The sequence below is a fragment of the Ammodytes marinus genome (assembly GCF_949987685.1).
Source record: "Ammodytes marinus genome assembly, chromosome: 19".
Classification (NCBI taxonomy): Eukaryota; Metazoa; Chordata; class Actinopteri; order Uranoscopiformes; family Ammodytidae; genus Ammodytes; species Ammodytes marinus.
In genome coordinates, this window is record NC_137223.1 from 17,468,154 (window position 1) to 17,482,891 (window position 14,738).

The following is a 14,738-nucleotide window of genomic DNA, read 5'->3' on the forward strand; positions in this document are numbered from 1 at the left end:
CTAATATATTTTTTTATAACAATAGATAGGCTAATAAAATCCAAGCTTGATTTCAATTTCATTCATTCAACCTTTATTTATACTCGAGAGATAATTGAGGGGTGACCCTCATTTCCACTGACATTGAGTCAAACAAAACAATGCAAAGTAATAACAACAACACAGTATGAATAGCCAATAGTCTTGAAATAATGTTCAGGAATGCGCCATACACTGTAAAAGTAAATATATTCAACTTTGAAATCCAATCTGGCACGAATCATCCATTTTCAAACTATTTAGTTATGTATTGCACTAGCTTATGTGGTATGTGGACACTAAAAAAAATGCCCCTCCTCTCTCGCAGCAAGGTATAGATAGCTCATGAACTGGTATAATAGCTGAGTCCACTTTGCTCGATTATTCTGACATCTACACTTCCACCTAGTCATCGCGCTTTGCTCCTATTGGCCAGTACGTTCAGCGAAGGGTATCTATCCAATCACGGACTACGATGCGCCATCTGCTGTCTGCAATCGTTTAGTCGCACTGAGAAGGCTACGGATATGAAAGCTAACACGTGGGGATAGTGATTTGCTGTGTTTTGCTTTTACTTTAGGGTGTTTTAGTGCCTTATTTAAAACCGTGCCTTTTCAACAGCGGCACCGTGTAATTCCCGGAAAGTAACGGTGAGCCCTCAGCCAGTGAGCTGGTTTACCTGTCTCATTATGGCGGACAATATAGACGAAGAATCCGGGTACACAATCAAAGAGGGGGACTACGTTATGTTGAAACGAGGAGATGTCTTCAAAGCTGAGAAAATTCAACAGAAGAAGTAAGTCTAATACTACCCAAACACAAACCCAGGGTATCTTTTAAGATGTCATGAGGCACAGACTGGACTGCCGAAATCATAATACACACTTGATGGATGATTAACTATGTTTCAAAAATATTATAATACATTTCTTATCAGCATGTTTCTAGTTATACTGCACTTCTTTCAAAGGTAGCAGTAGATACTTTGTATAGTAGGTGCCTCCTTAAAGATGCAGTTTCATTCATTTTCCCTGCCTTTTTTTCTGTCTGGTGTACTCACAGGAAGGTGAATTTTGAGAAGCAGTGGTTCTTCTTGGATAACGCTGTGGGACAACTGTACAGCACCACGTTTGATGTTGTGTCTGGGGGGATCCTGCAGCCACGGAAGCCAAAGGAGACAGAGAGCACTGCAGGTGTGTGTTACCTGACCATGTGATCTGCTGTTCAACACCACACATTCCAATGTCACAGGCAACATTCTCCTTTGACTTTGCCTTGTATGATGCTGGCATTTCTCTATTGAATTGTATAAACATGTACAATATAGTTTACAGGTGTATTGACTGAATCACTTCCCCCTTTGAGTAATCCCTGAATGTGCTGCTCCTCCACAGACGCAAAGGAGGCCGGCACGGATAACAGACACATCCAAGACGATGGGAAATCCCAGAAGTTGACCAGGGACGACATCGAGACGCTCAAAGAGCAAGGTCTGAAGGGGCAGGTACATCAGAGATCTTGCAATTACATAAATAGGGAACGTATCACAGTGAGTGTTTTATTATGTTGTCATCAAATTCCCCCCAAAAAACTAAAACATCAATGATAAACATTCATTTATAATCCGAAAACTACTAGACATACATGAGCCACACTCCTGCACTGTTCCTTTTTATTATGACGAACATGAGCACTACTACTGTCAATTGAGTCAATCCACATTCACTGCCCTGATCCAACAAAATTGTTTTATCCACTGGGGGAAATAAATAGTTCCCAGCAAGTGAGCAATTTGCAAACTACTACTTTTAGGAAACTACTCAGTGTTCTTTAAAGCTTGAAGGTGCCGTCAGCAATTCTGGAGAATGCTTGTTGTCAAAATCATCGAATATCTTCTCACGGTCTGCTATATGACTTAACTGTGGGTGCGCTGAATAAGAATCCATCACACACAGCCTATGCTCAGTAAACTGGTACATACAGATTTTGACAAAGTGAATTTGACAACAAGCAGTATCCAGAATTGCCAACTCCGCCATTTAAGTTAAATATTTGTACCGCCGACAGGGTAGGCAAGTCAAAGAGATGGGCAGCCTGATGCATTTTGTTTTTTGTCTCGTCATCGGAACCCTTTCTTTTAAATGATCAGATGAATGTTGCAGCATGACAGAAAGGTGACTTGAGGCGGCGTGTGTTTGTACTCCACAGGAAATCATTCAGCAGCTAATAGAGAACAGCTCGACATTCCGAGATAAGACCGGATATGCCCAGGACAAGTACATCAAGAAGAAGAAGAAGAAGTGAGTCACTCCTCCTGACGATACACCCACAATGTGTTTCAGGCTTAGAGTGACGTGGTGCGCTGTTATTAGTGTTATCAGACCGTCCACTCACATCTGGTGCTTTTTCCAGGTATGAAAATATAGTGACGATATTAAAACCGTCCTGCCGCACCCTGGCCTTGATGTACCATGGCCGGGAACCAGGGAAGATCTGGTGAGTCAGCAGCACGGAGATGAACTGTGTGTGTGTGTGTGTGTGTGTGTGTGTGTGTGTGTGTGTGTGTGTGTGTGTGTGTGTGTGTGTGTGTGTGTGTGTGTGTGTGTGTGTGTGTGTGTGTGTGTGTGTGTGTGTGTGTGTGTGTGTGTGTGTGTGTGTGTGTGTGTGTGTGTGTGTGTGTGTGTGTGTGTGTGTTGCCTTCCGAGAGATTTATTTGTCATTTGCACAACAATCACTGCAGCAGTCATTGCCAATACAATTCTTAAATCCCAGGCTCCTCACAACAATGCAATATAGAAAAGGAAATAAAAAAAAGTGAAGAAACAAACAAACAAACCCAAAAGTAGTGAAGCAGAGATGGATGACTGTATGATGATGTGTATGTCATTTTGTGTTTTGCAGCCACATGCGCTACGACACCCTCGCCCAAATGTTGACACTGGCAAACATCCACGCCGGCAGTAAGGTTTTGGTGTTTGATACTTGCGCTGGCCTCGTGCTAGGATCCGTCATGGAGAGAATGGGGGGTACGTTGGTCCTGTCAACTTTCCTGTGTCGTTTTACTTATTTGACCCAAGTGATTTTAGTTTTCTCCAGACAAAGAATGTAATTTCTTTGTTTTGCTTTCCTTTTCTTTTTTTGCCCTTGGTTTAATTGTCCTTTTTTTTTTTAACTCCTCATCCAGGCTTCGGCTCAGTGATCCAAATGTTCCCAGGAGGCGGGCCTTCACGGGCGGGTGTGGAGAGCTTTGGCTTCCCCGCACATTTTCATGATACGCTGCATGATTTTCCCATCTGCCATGTCAATGCTCTGCTGGCGGGCACTCTGGACACCACTGCCAAAGAACCCAGTGCTGGTAGAACAAGCTCTCCTTTTAAAACAACAATTCAATTATTTTTAATGCCTTTCATTTTTGGATGAAGCAGAGCAGCTACAAGCTAGTGCAGAAATGCCTCTTTTTTTGTTACAAATTGTGTTCCTCTGATAGTTATTTTATAATTTTTAAAGTTTTTACAATGTACATATGGACTAATATTAAGCAGTACATTTAGAAAACAATCCTTCATATTCATCAGCAATGCGAAAATTAGTGATTTAGCATGACATGTGGTGACATTCTTCTGATCTAGATAATCTCTTTCGACATTACAGTTCCAAAGCAGTCCGACATGGATGTGGAGAAGGAGCAAAAGCAGCCTGATGCAGAAAAGCAGGACGGTCCACAGGAACAGAGCATGGAGACGAGCTGTGCCGCTGATGGTAGCAATGACCAGGACAAAGAGGAAGAGAAACGCAGAGAAGCCAGAGTACGCTCACTGTTAACTATCGACTAGTTTGTAAACTGTTCACACTTAGGACATCCTTCATTTTTCCCTCTACTGTCATGCCTTTTTTTAAATATTTATTCACTCACAGGAACACGTTTATGAAAGAGTGCGAATAAATGAATGTTGGTTACATTCAAACCATTGCCAAATGAGTGCACACAAAGTTGATTAAGCCTATCAGCTCCAAACAACTCTCTGTATTTCTCAGTATGGCAGTGTTTACAAACTGGTGGGGGTGGGTATCAAAATTGGATCTGAAAAATAGTCAATGTCTTATTTTTATGTTTTGTTTTTTAAAGGCTCAGGAAAAAATTGTGAAGATTGAGGAGAAACGGAAGAAGCTGGCTGCTGCTGCCGCGCTATTGGAAGGCAGGAACGCAGACGGGTTGGTGTCTGATTTAGTGTTTGCTTTTCACATTATCTGTTCTGCCCTACTCCACCTCTGCTTTATAAGCTCTGGACTGCACCGTGTGCTTAACAACAGTAATTAAAATGGCTGATCCACAGGCATGGAAAACTGATAAACGAATGAAGTATCGCTATGTCGGACTATAAAGAATCCTTTGCCTTCCCTCTGAGCTCACACACAATGGTTCGCACACGGAGCCCTCACAAGGTGAACAAAGTGATTGCTTTGCAGTTTCCCGTCAGACAAAATGAAGAACTTGCTTTATAGCTTCTTTTATGGACGGTGAAATGTTGCGAGAACGACTTCGGAGGCAAGAAGTATTGATCCGGTTCGCCCATTGACCTCCATCTAAGTCTTCTCTGATTTATAGCAGCCACATCATAAACAGCACGGCGGTGGACAATATTCAGCCTCTTTCACTGACTCTCATCCAAGTACATAAAATAGAAAATGGATGACCACAATAGGTACTAAATCCCTAAACCTACAGGCCATAACTTGCATACGTCACCAGTAAGCGGAATTACTATACCGTGTGTGTGTGTGGTTTAATGTGTATTTCATATTTGACAGATTTTCTTAATCATCTGTTTATTCCCCACACGCAGGTTGGTTATAGCCAGTCGCTTTGACCCATGTCCAGTCCTGATGGGCCTCCTCAAATTCCTCTCCCCCTCTCGGCCTTTTGTAGTCTACTCCCAATACAAAGAGGTAAGTAAGATCGGCATGACTTCCTTGGGATTTCCTAGAAGCACTTTTGATGCCCTCCCAACAAGGATTATTGGTTATCTCTCATTTGCTGCCACTACATAGTTTTTTTTTATTGCTTAGAGTTCGAGTGAGAAATGTCCATTATTAAATTTCTGCTGCGGACATCCCTGTCACCTCCGCCCAAGGAGTTACAATGCCGATCACATCCCAGCACTCATTACCTCTGTTGTGCTAATGTTGCTTAAAACAAGATCCCTCTGTGTGACGACTCTGCAGGCATGCTGCTTTTTATATTTACTCTCCTATCCATGATCTCTGCAGCCTCTTATCGAGTGCTTCACAAAACTCAAGGAACACGGTGGTGCGGTCAGCCTCCGGATCACAGACACTTGGCTTAGACATTACCAGGTAAGACTTGATCAAATCCATATTTAATTTTAGTATTGGCAATTAATGTCATCTTGTCTATAGAAATGTTCCTGCATATACATTTGTTTTGCTGTGTTCGAACAACATCTATTGTTGACCACAAATATTCATAATGAGCAATTATATAAAAGCAAAAAATGTGTCATAGTCTAGAAGCTAAAAATCATTCATTGTTTTTCATTTTTGCTTCCCGTACTCTGTTTAAATTAATTGTTTCATCCCTTAGCAAGGCCTGCATTTGCTCCTATAGGAAAAGATTAATTTGTAGCCACTTTGAATCTGTCAAGGATAAAACAAAAGCCATAAATAAAAATTACTTCAGATTTTATTTTACAGAAGTAATATTCAACATTCTGCAGCATCAACTTTTTGGGATTAGAAAACTTATATCACTGCCCCAGATCCAGTATTTACTCCTCCCCCCCTTCCCATTTGCTGCCCAGTCTTTGTTCTTGTGTACTTTGCTGCAACTGGATGAGACAAAATGATTTACATACTGAAAGAGATATTTCCCTCAGGACCAAAGTGTTATTTTCCACCTCCCAGCCCTGTCCAGTAGAATGAATGTGTCCTGACGGTATGTCTTGTCTGCACGGTGTCTCTAGGTGTTGCCTAACAGGACACATCCACTGTTACTGATGAGCGGGCCCGGCGGCTATCTCCTCTCAGGAACAACAGTTGCTACGGAGCGCTCCAAACCTGCGGCCTCCCCGAAATCTGCAGAACCAGCACCAAAGAGACTGAAACTGACAGACACCGAAGGATAAACAAAGTAGCATCCGATCTCGTTTGATGGGCACATTACCAACAGCGTACAGGCATTTCTTTCCTCAAGCATCGTCTTCTCTTTGCTGCTGAACTCATTTGACACATTTGGTTTACTGGAGATAGGGGTGTCTTGTTGCCATACATCACAACACTGTCTAGTGTATTCAGAGTAGTGCAGATGAAGCTAGAAGACCCTGACAGGGCTTTCGCTCAGTGTATGTGTTATGCAAGGAACTGCAAAAAATAATCTACTGTGTGTTGTTGAGAGTAAGTGACAGCTTTGGGTCTTGTGCCCTGAGACCAGGTGTGGAAACAATATTATTTTCCCAGTTATTGCTCTCCAGCTTTTAGATTATAACTTCTTCTTTTTTTAATGTTGTTATCCCTTCAGGAAGTGCCATTTTTATTTAATTTAATTTTCTCAAGATCCAGTTGCTAGCACAGCTTCACTCTGAGTTACATGTGTATCTGCACAGAATTAAAAAGCAGTACTAAAGAAACCGATGTGTGAACACTTGTCTTTTATTTGTTTGTTTCAATAAGAAAGAATTTGAGACATTTCTTTGTTCCCAGAATAGCTCCTTTTTATTGAGTGCAGACTTAACAAACTCTTCAGAACACAATTTTTTGAACAATTTGTCCTAGATATATTATTTTCATAGTTTTCCTTACAATATATAAACATTGAAACCATTCCCATGCTGATTAATTTGATTACATCAATATATCACAAATACAATGATAAACAAGTCATCCAGTCAATGAAAAGTTTTTGGCAAGGCTCCAGGGTTCGTATCGTCTTATTTTTATTTATTTATTTAACCCCGTAAGCATACTAAATCTGCAGCAATACATTAAGGTAGAAGTGTTTATCCACCGATGGTGATGTAAAATGCTGTTCTTCCTGGCTTATGCACTGTTGTCATGCAACTTGGTGGCGATTTTCTGCAACTCCATGTCCATTGCTGTTAGGTTTTCCAGCTCTTTCTCCTGAAAAACACACAAGTTGTTTATGGGTCGCAGCCAATAAATAACATCAGTCCATACACACAGTATATAAATGACATCCTAATGGTGTGTTTTCACACCAGGTATGTATGATTAAATCCATCTTAAATGTTCATATATTAAGACTTATTTTTAATATGCTGAATTGGTTAGATAGGTCTGAAATTCCCTCATGTACCCTTGAATCTTGATGCAGTAGATCTGATCAATCATTACGCCTCCCTGTTCCCAGTTTGTTTTTCTATGTATGTAAGTATGTTAAAGCTAGTGGGTCTTTGCAGGCCTTCGCTCTGTGTTCAATGGGCATGATACCACTTGATTGCTATGGTAGACTGTGATTACTGCAGCAGTGATGAAAAGCCAGAGTGGAGGTTACAATTGCTGAAAAGACACGCTGTGAAGACGAACGGTTTTGACTCAGCCCATGTATGCCTGAGTTGATAAACAAGTCACTGCCCATGAATACACACTTTATCTGGACATTCTCACGAGGGACAGGACTGTTTGTGCATTTGCACAGATGCATACAGTATTCACTGATGATCTGTGGCTCTGAAGGCTAAATCCTGCCATCTCCATGAAGACTGGATATTTCCATAATGAGCATGACTGTTTCACCCCCCCAGTGAAACAGTGTTGTGGTGGTGCATGCAGTGCCTCGTGGCTTTAATGGGTCAGCAGAGTAAATAGTGAGGAAGTGTTTTTACACTATGGATCCCAGGTGGTTTATACATGTAAAACATACAAATATATCTATTTTCATTAACCTTCAGTGCAGAATATTAAGTTTTTAAGATTTTCATGACTTGGTAATTTGCCTGACCTGGTAACTACAAAGCCAGGTAGGTTCATCCATAATTTAAATTGGTAGACTCGTGATATAGAACTCTTTTTCAAGAGAGACCTGTGTACAATACAAGATTAAAAAACGCATACAATTAAGCAACGGTGGACAGTAACACAACTACTTGACAGAAAACATTTTACAACAAACTAAGAAAAGCAATTACGAGTCTGATTAATTATTAGATAAGAACAACCTTTTAAAATTCAAGTGAGATAAGAGTGTAACTTAATATATATATTTGTATATATTATTATAATATATATTTGTATACATGACAGCAAACACATTCTTAGTCATAAAAAGGGTAATTTCTCACAGGTGGTAAAAGCACTTTATTTTTTATTGTATTTTTTACCTACTGCGTACTTAGTGCTCTCTGGTGCACACTGCTCTTTGGCTCGCCTTTTTTTAGAGTGGCTGGCCAGGTGGTTTATTTTATAGCCAGTTCATTCATCTGCACGTATTAAAAAGTACGTCTAACATTCACAAAGTAGGCCAAAATAAGAATCTACCAATCAAAACTCTACGGGTTAACGATAGTCAAGTTGGATGGATGAAGAAATCTTATGTTTTTATTATTTCTAGAATTGATATGGGTTGGGTCAATCATATAGATGTGCTCAGGTACAAAACTGCAAATTGATGACAGTTTTTGAAAATTAGAGTTGGAGCCAAGATCACTACAGGAGTAATACTGTACCTGTACTATAAAAGCTACAAAAAATATGCAATATCTCTATGTCTTTAACATGTATGTAACATATGCTGTAACATACTGTATGTCTAACATATGCTGCCTACCTTGTTTGAGGTTGCATCAGGGTAGAAGCCTCGGAATATCCAGGGATAGCGCTTCTCTGCCAGGTACCTGAAAAACAACCCCAATTAGATGCTGATCTAGCAATAGTTTGTCAACACGCACATGTTCACTTCATAAAGTGCAACATTTTGTTTTTGATCTCTGTTGATTGGGTTACAATGGTTGTATTACCCAAAAGCTGCTGTGTTTTGTGCCTTTGTGCAGAAAAAATACCAAACTTGAATTAAAGAGTGTGAGTTGCGAGATATGACTAACAAGAAAGACAGAATTACCTCAGAGCTTGGTCCTTGTCCTTTGACGCCTCCTCGTTGTCCTCCCTCTGCTCTTCCTCTGACGAGCCTCCGTCGCGCTTGTGGATTTTCTTCTTGTGGTGGTACCTGTGCGTCGGCTTCCATATGCGCTTCTCTATTCCTCCCTCCTCTCTTCCACTTCTCTTGTCCAGGCCCCAGGACTCTTGGCTGCGCTCCCCGTCCTCCTCCTCCCCCTCCTCGGCCAGCTCCTCGTCTCTCTTGTGTCTCCTCTGGTGAAACCTGCCAGCCCTCCAGTCTCTCTTCTCCCTCTCTGCTGGCTCGTCCAGGAGACCCCAGTCCTCCTGGCTGCGCTCCTCGTCGGGCTCTTCCCTGGCTGCCTCTTCCTCCGAGAGCTCCTCGTCGCGTTTGGGTCTCCTCTGGTGGAACCTGCCCGCCCTCCAGTCCCTCTTCTCCAGACCCCAACTCTCCTGACTGCGATCGTTGTCTTCTTCTTCTTCTTCTCCTTCTCCTCGTTTGGATTTCCTTTGCCCGTACCTCGGCCTGTAGCTGCTTCTCTTCTCTAAGCCCCAACTCTCTTGACTGCGATCATTATCTTCTTCTCCTTCTCCTTCTGCGCGTTTCTGTTTCCTTTGCGTGTATCTGGGCCTGTAGCTGGTTCTCTTCTCTAAACCCCAACTCTCTTGACTGCGATCGTTGTCTTCTTCTTCATCTTCATCTCTCTTGGATTTCCTTTGCGTGTATCTGGGCCTGTAGCTGCTTCTCTTCTCTAAGCCCCAGCTCTCTTGACTGCGATCATTATCTTCTTCTTCTTCTCCTCTTTTGGATTTCCTTTGCGTGTACCTCGGCCTGTAGCTGCTTCTCTTCTCTAAGCCCCAACTCTCTTGACTGCGATCATTATCTTCTTCTCCTTCTCCGCGTTTCTGTTTCCTTTGCGTGTATCTGGGCCTGTAGCTGGTTCTCTTTTCTAAACCCCAACTCTCTTGACTGCGATCATTATCTTCTTCTCCTTCTCCGCGTTTCTGTTTCCTTTGCGTGTATCTGGGCCTGTAGCTGGTTCTCTTCTCTAAACCCCAACTCTCTTGACTGCGGTCATTATCTCCTTCTTCTTCTTCTGCTCTTTTGGATTTCCTTTGTGTGTATTTGGGCCTGTAGCTGCTTCTCTTCACTAGGTCCTCCAAGCCCCAACTCTCTTGACTGCGATCGTTGTCTTCTTCTCCCTCTTCTTCTTCTCCTTCTCCTCGTTTGGATTTCCTCTGCCCGTACCTCGGCCTGTAGCTGCTCCTCTTCTGCCGCTCTTGTTGTTGCTTTTCTTCTTCTTCCCCTTGGTTGACTTCCTGTCTCTTCTGGTTCTCTTCACCCAGGCTCCAGGACTCCTGGCTGCGTTGGTCCTCCGGGCTTTCTCTCTTCTCCTCCACGGTCTTCAGGAGAGCTTCCATGTCCTTCACGTCAGCTCCCTCGTTGGCCAGGGGCTCTCCGGGTTGACCTTTGACGACCTCTGCCACACTCTTCTTGTCCAGCTGTGCGTGTTTAACCCCTTATGATAGAAACGACAGAAAAGATCAAAAGGGGGATTTAAGATCCGCTTAATGCAGCTCTTAAGGGACAGTTTATGAATGTATGGTTCCTCAATGGTATTTATCCTGCATTCCATTTACATTGGAAGTGTTCACGGCTGACCAGCCATGTTGAATGTTGAACTCGCGGTTGCAAGGTTTTTCAAAGTGTCCAAGTATGAATGCCGAAATCAGGGTGGGCGTTCCATTTGATATTACTTACTTGGAACTTGGAAACTCAGACATCCCAGTTGCAGCATTAGCCTCTAGGTCAATCCCATCTTGTGTTTGATGATTGAATCACTTTGTTGACATTTAGATCCAGTAAAAGCTATGTATTGGTAGATATAAGGATCTCTAGAATATCATTTATGGTCACTTATCTTACCTTTGAAAGACTGCAATCGTATTGACTTTGTTAATAAGACATTAACAGCTAAGATTTTAAAATGTTCAGCTACCTGACGGCAAGAAACGACAAGCAAAAACATATGTCAATTTTGAAATGTTGGGCTATTTTGCATGTCTGCTCTCATACAAGTATAAATAAAAGGTCCACAATGTACATTTAGGTGTTTATTTTACTAGACCTTACATCTGTATATTTCTCCTACACAACCATCTTTTATGGCCGTAGTTTAAAAATTAGTTTTTTGAAATACTGAAAAATCAACTTAATTTTCCATAAACATTCTCAGCACTATTCTAGAAGGATTTTAGCGAAGGATTTGTACATGTTTTTAATGGTCTGATATGACACATTTTGTTCTTAAAAACAGGGACAGTAGTTTTGGATTTATAAAATTATAAAAAGGCTATATCCAAAATCTGTTTTGTAGCGTTGGGCACTAATATGTTGTTAAAATGAAGGAAAGATTGTAACATCTAGATTTCATTTGTTTTAAGAGATGCAAATTCAGGCATAATAATTAGTTTGACAATGCCAAATCTGGATATTTATTCAAACATTTCTGAAAATCTTTAATACAAAAAACAAAACAGGAATTGGTTTATGATAGGTAGGCTAATCAACTAGGAAAGTTTCAGGACGATACCTTTAAGTTAAAAATGAAGCCCTATTCACCTGCAGTGTTTCGCCTCAAATATATGCCTGTTGAATATATCCATGCATAGCTGAAGGAATCTGCTTGAGCTACAAACCTGCTTGGAGAATATCTTTGCATTCCTGATCCAGCTGGGAGTCCGGTTTGGAGATAGCTTTGGACAGGACTTCAACCAAGCATCGGGTAACCTGCAATCAAAAAAAAAATACAACTATTAATAATTTCTGCTTTGTTTCTGCTGTTACAAACGTAATCATCCAAAGTGCATTAGAAGAAAAAAACATACCACATCTTCTCTCTGCCCCTCTTTCCCCACTGGAAGCGCCAGATTTTCTGCATTAGGAGGGAGAGAGAAAAAGTTGCAAATAAGTCAAAGCGTGAAACTGAACGGAGAAGCAGACAGCATGTGTGCGCCAAAGGGAGAGAGAGCCGCTTCTGTCGCTGTCCGTGGTCCTGAACTGCGCTCACTAACTTCAAGCAAGAAGACAATCCCTCTCACTCGATCGGATATACCCACCTGTCAACAGAGCCACAACCGCAACCAAAACGGAAACAAGCCTCATCTTGGCGGATTGTGAAGAAGGTATTTATAAATCCGAGAAAAATATGGCGGGAAAATCAGGAAATCCCGCGGAAGGAGGGAGCTGCGCTGTCTGTGCGCCTGCTGCTCTGAAGTGTTGGAGCAGAGGAGCACTTCTTATACAGACAGGGGAGTGGGCTGGAGAAGCGTGGGAGGAGGAGGAGGAGGGGGAGGTGGGGGTCTTCGGGCTCTGTAGAATGTCATGACTCGTTAGACCTGCAAAGAGGGTGATGATCTGGCCGACACTTGGTGCATGCGAAATGTCGACGTTTTGCAGGAAACTGGTGAATTGGTATAGGCTTAATCCAGTTAGCGTCAAAACTGATTATTCAAGTGATATAATTTAAACAGATTAACGTGATGCTGGTGTTGGGAGTCCGTGCAGCGTGTTTGCGTTGAATGCCACGAGATGCCTGAGGACGCACTGTCTGCTACAGGGGGGGTTACGCAGCATCACGAAGAAGATTCGTTGCACTCTTATGCAATGCGAGGCTATATAACCAGTGGTGAAGTGTTGTCTGGACAAGTGGGTAGCTATGGGCTATACTCTTAAAGTATGCCCCCCAACATGTTTGTACTTTGCCGAGTAGCTTATGTCAAATGCCTTTTTTTATCTTTATTTTTTTTTTAATTGTGATTTAGACTACTCCTACTATTCCTTATTCCATTTACTCACTATACTTTATTTGAAGTTTGACAACATGCAGGGTCAAAAAATGGATCCCCATTTTCTCTGCCTCTATTAAGGTTATCCAGAAATCCTTATCCAAACTCTAACCAATCAACAATCTTTATGTCTAAAAAACTACTAGCCAGTCAGAATAGTGCGATTATTGTCCAGAGACTTCAGTCTATGCCAGAGAATATGCCTTTGAGAATATACCTTCGCTACTTTAATAAACAATGTCTTGCCGCACACTTCTAAATATGATGAGCATCAGGTTGTAGTGAGAAGTGGGTAGTCCTATATACTGTACGTAATACAGACTGAATAAAGTAGGTACGCCTATGCCCTGAATACCTGCGTATACCATCCACTGCACCATTGGCTATAACAATTTCTACTTTTTTATTTTTTATTTTAGAAATACATGCATCACCACTGTAGTAGGCTCTATGAGCAGGCTGCATGTATGTGTATGTATCTGTGTGTATGGGTGTGTGTGCTTGTGCCTGCCTGCGTGCGCAGCAATCAGGGATTGTATTCATACAAAACATCTTTTAATTCACAACTTTCCATGAAACTAGGCTATGCATTGACCGTGTCTTAATCTGTGACTGCTGCTGTCTTCATTCACAAACCCTAGATTGGGATGAGCTGGCATGTGCAGTGACAGAGGTCCAAGTTAGTGGGTTCAGCTCAGCATGGCTATAAACTGACAAGTTCTGGCATTCCGACACAAAAAACACATGTTAAGAAGTGACTTGTTTAAGACTCTTGCACATTAGTTACCATAAATTCAAAATGACCCACAGCCGCATCTACAGTATACACACACAGTAATTGGGCCACTAGATGCATTAAAATGCACAATGACAGAAATGTTTACATGGGCTGTTTACACAACAAGCACTGACCTTTATGTATAGCACAGTACATTCAAATTCAGTGCTGTCTTGGGGCAAAATGAGAAAGTCTTGCTTCATCAATCTCATCTCTTGCTTGTGCTTCTCGTGCCTACATGACTGGCCACTGACATCCATCTTCGTGACTGCAGATCAGACTCCGTATTGGTGACTGAAATGATTACAGGCCAGAGCATATGACCGTGACATCAGAACTGTGTATTATACATCCAAGCAATATGTGCTGGTCCCATGAAACCCAGTCTTCTGTGTGAATCATATATTTTCAATTGTTCTTTTTTGTACAGCGAGCAGCAGCGGCAGCATGCTTTGCAGTGCTTTGCAGTTTCCTCTGCTGTCCCTGGGGAGGAAGTCGTGTCTGTGACTTTGAGGCTCAGGGCTCCACAGTGAGCCATCCTGCCACTAGATATCATCGGCACTGAAGCACTAAATTATACAAGTGCTCTGTTCCGAACTACGAGTGTGTGACCGTGAATGCGTGTGTACTCACATGTGACACTGTGTGTGCATGTGTGTTTGTTTTTATTTTTGTTTGGGTGGCCTTACTGCCATTGCTCCTGGCCTGATTAATATTTTAGTGAGCCTTGAAGATATGGAGCTTAAAGGCAGCGAAGGAGGGGGGGATTTGAGAGGGAAAGCTTTGTGGGCACGACTCAGATCAGCATGAACACCACACTTTTCCATGTACATGTGTGAAGAACAGGAGGGCTCCCGACGAGCACAATGCAGCACGCCGCATTAAAGCCTCGGCTGGGCTTTGAACTCCGGTGGGGTGGGGACAAGCTTTATGTTTGGCTCAAAACAAATAAGAGACTTTGATGATATGCCAAAAACAACAATAGAGGAGCCTATGTTTGGTCATGTGT

General features: G+C 42.0%; 1 protein-coding gene across 1 annotated transcript; it reads left to right on the forward strand.

Moving 5' to 3' along the window:
• The first annotated feature begins 545 nt into the window (after nt 1-545).
• trmt6 (tRNA methyltransferase 6 non-catalytic subunit) lies at nt 546-6,645 on the forward strand. Its single transcript, XM_080047698.1, has 12 exons — nt 546-814; nt 1,081-1,211; nt 1,413-1,522; nt 2,227-2,318; nt 2,431-2,514; nt 2,920-3,044; nt 3,203-3,373; nt 3,670-3,824; nt 4,145-4,230; nt 4,863-4,965; nt 5,287-5,373; nt 6,000-6,645. The coding sequence occupies exons 1-12, from the start codon at nt 708-710 to the stop codon at nt 6,159-6,161; spliced, it is 1,413 nt and encodes a 470-aa protein (XP_079903824.1). The 5' UTR covers nt 546-707; the 3' UTR covers nt 6,162-6,645.
• Nucleotides 6,646-14,738: the final 8,093 nt, after the last annotated feature.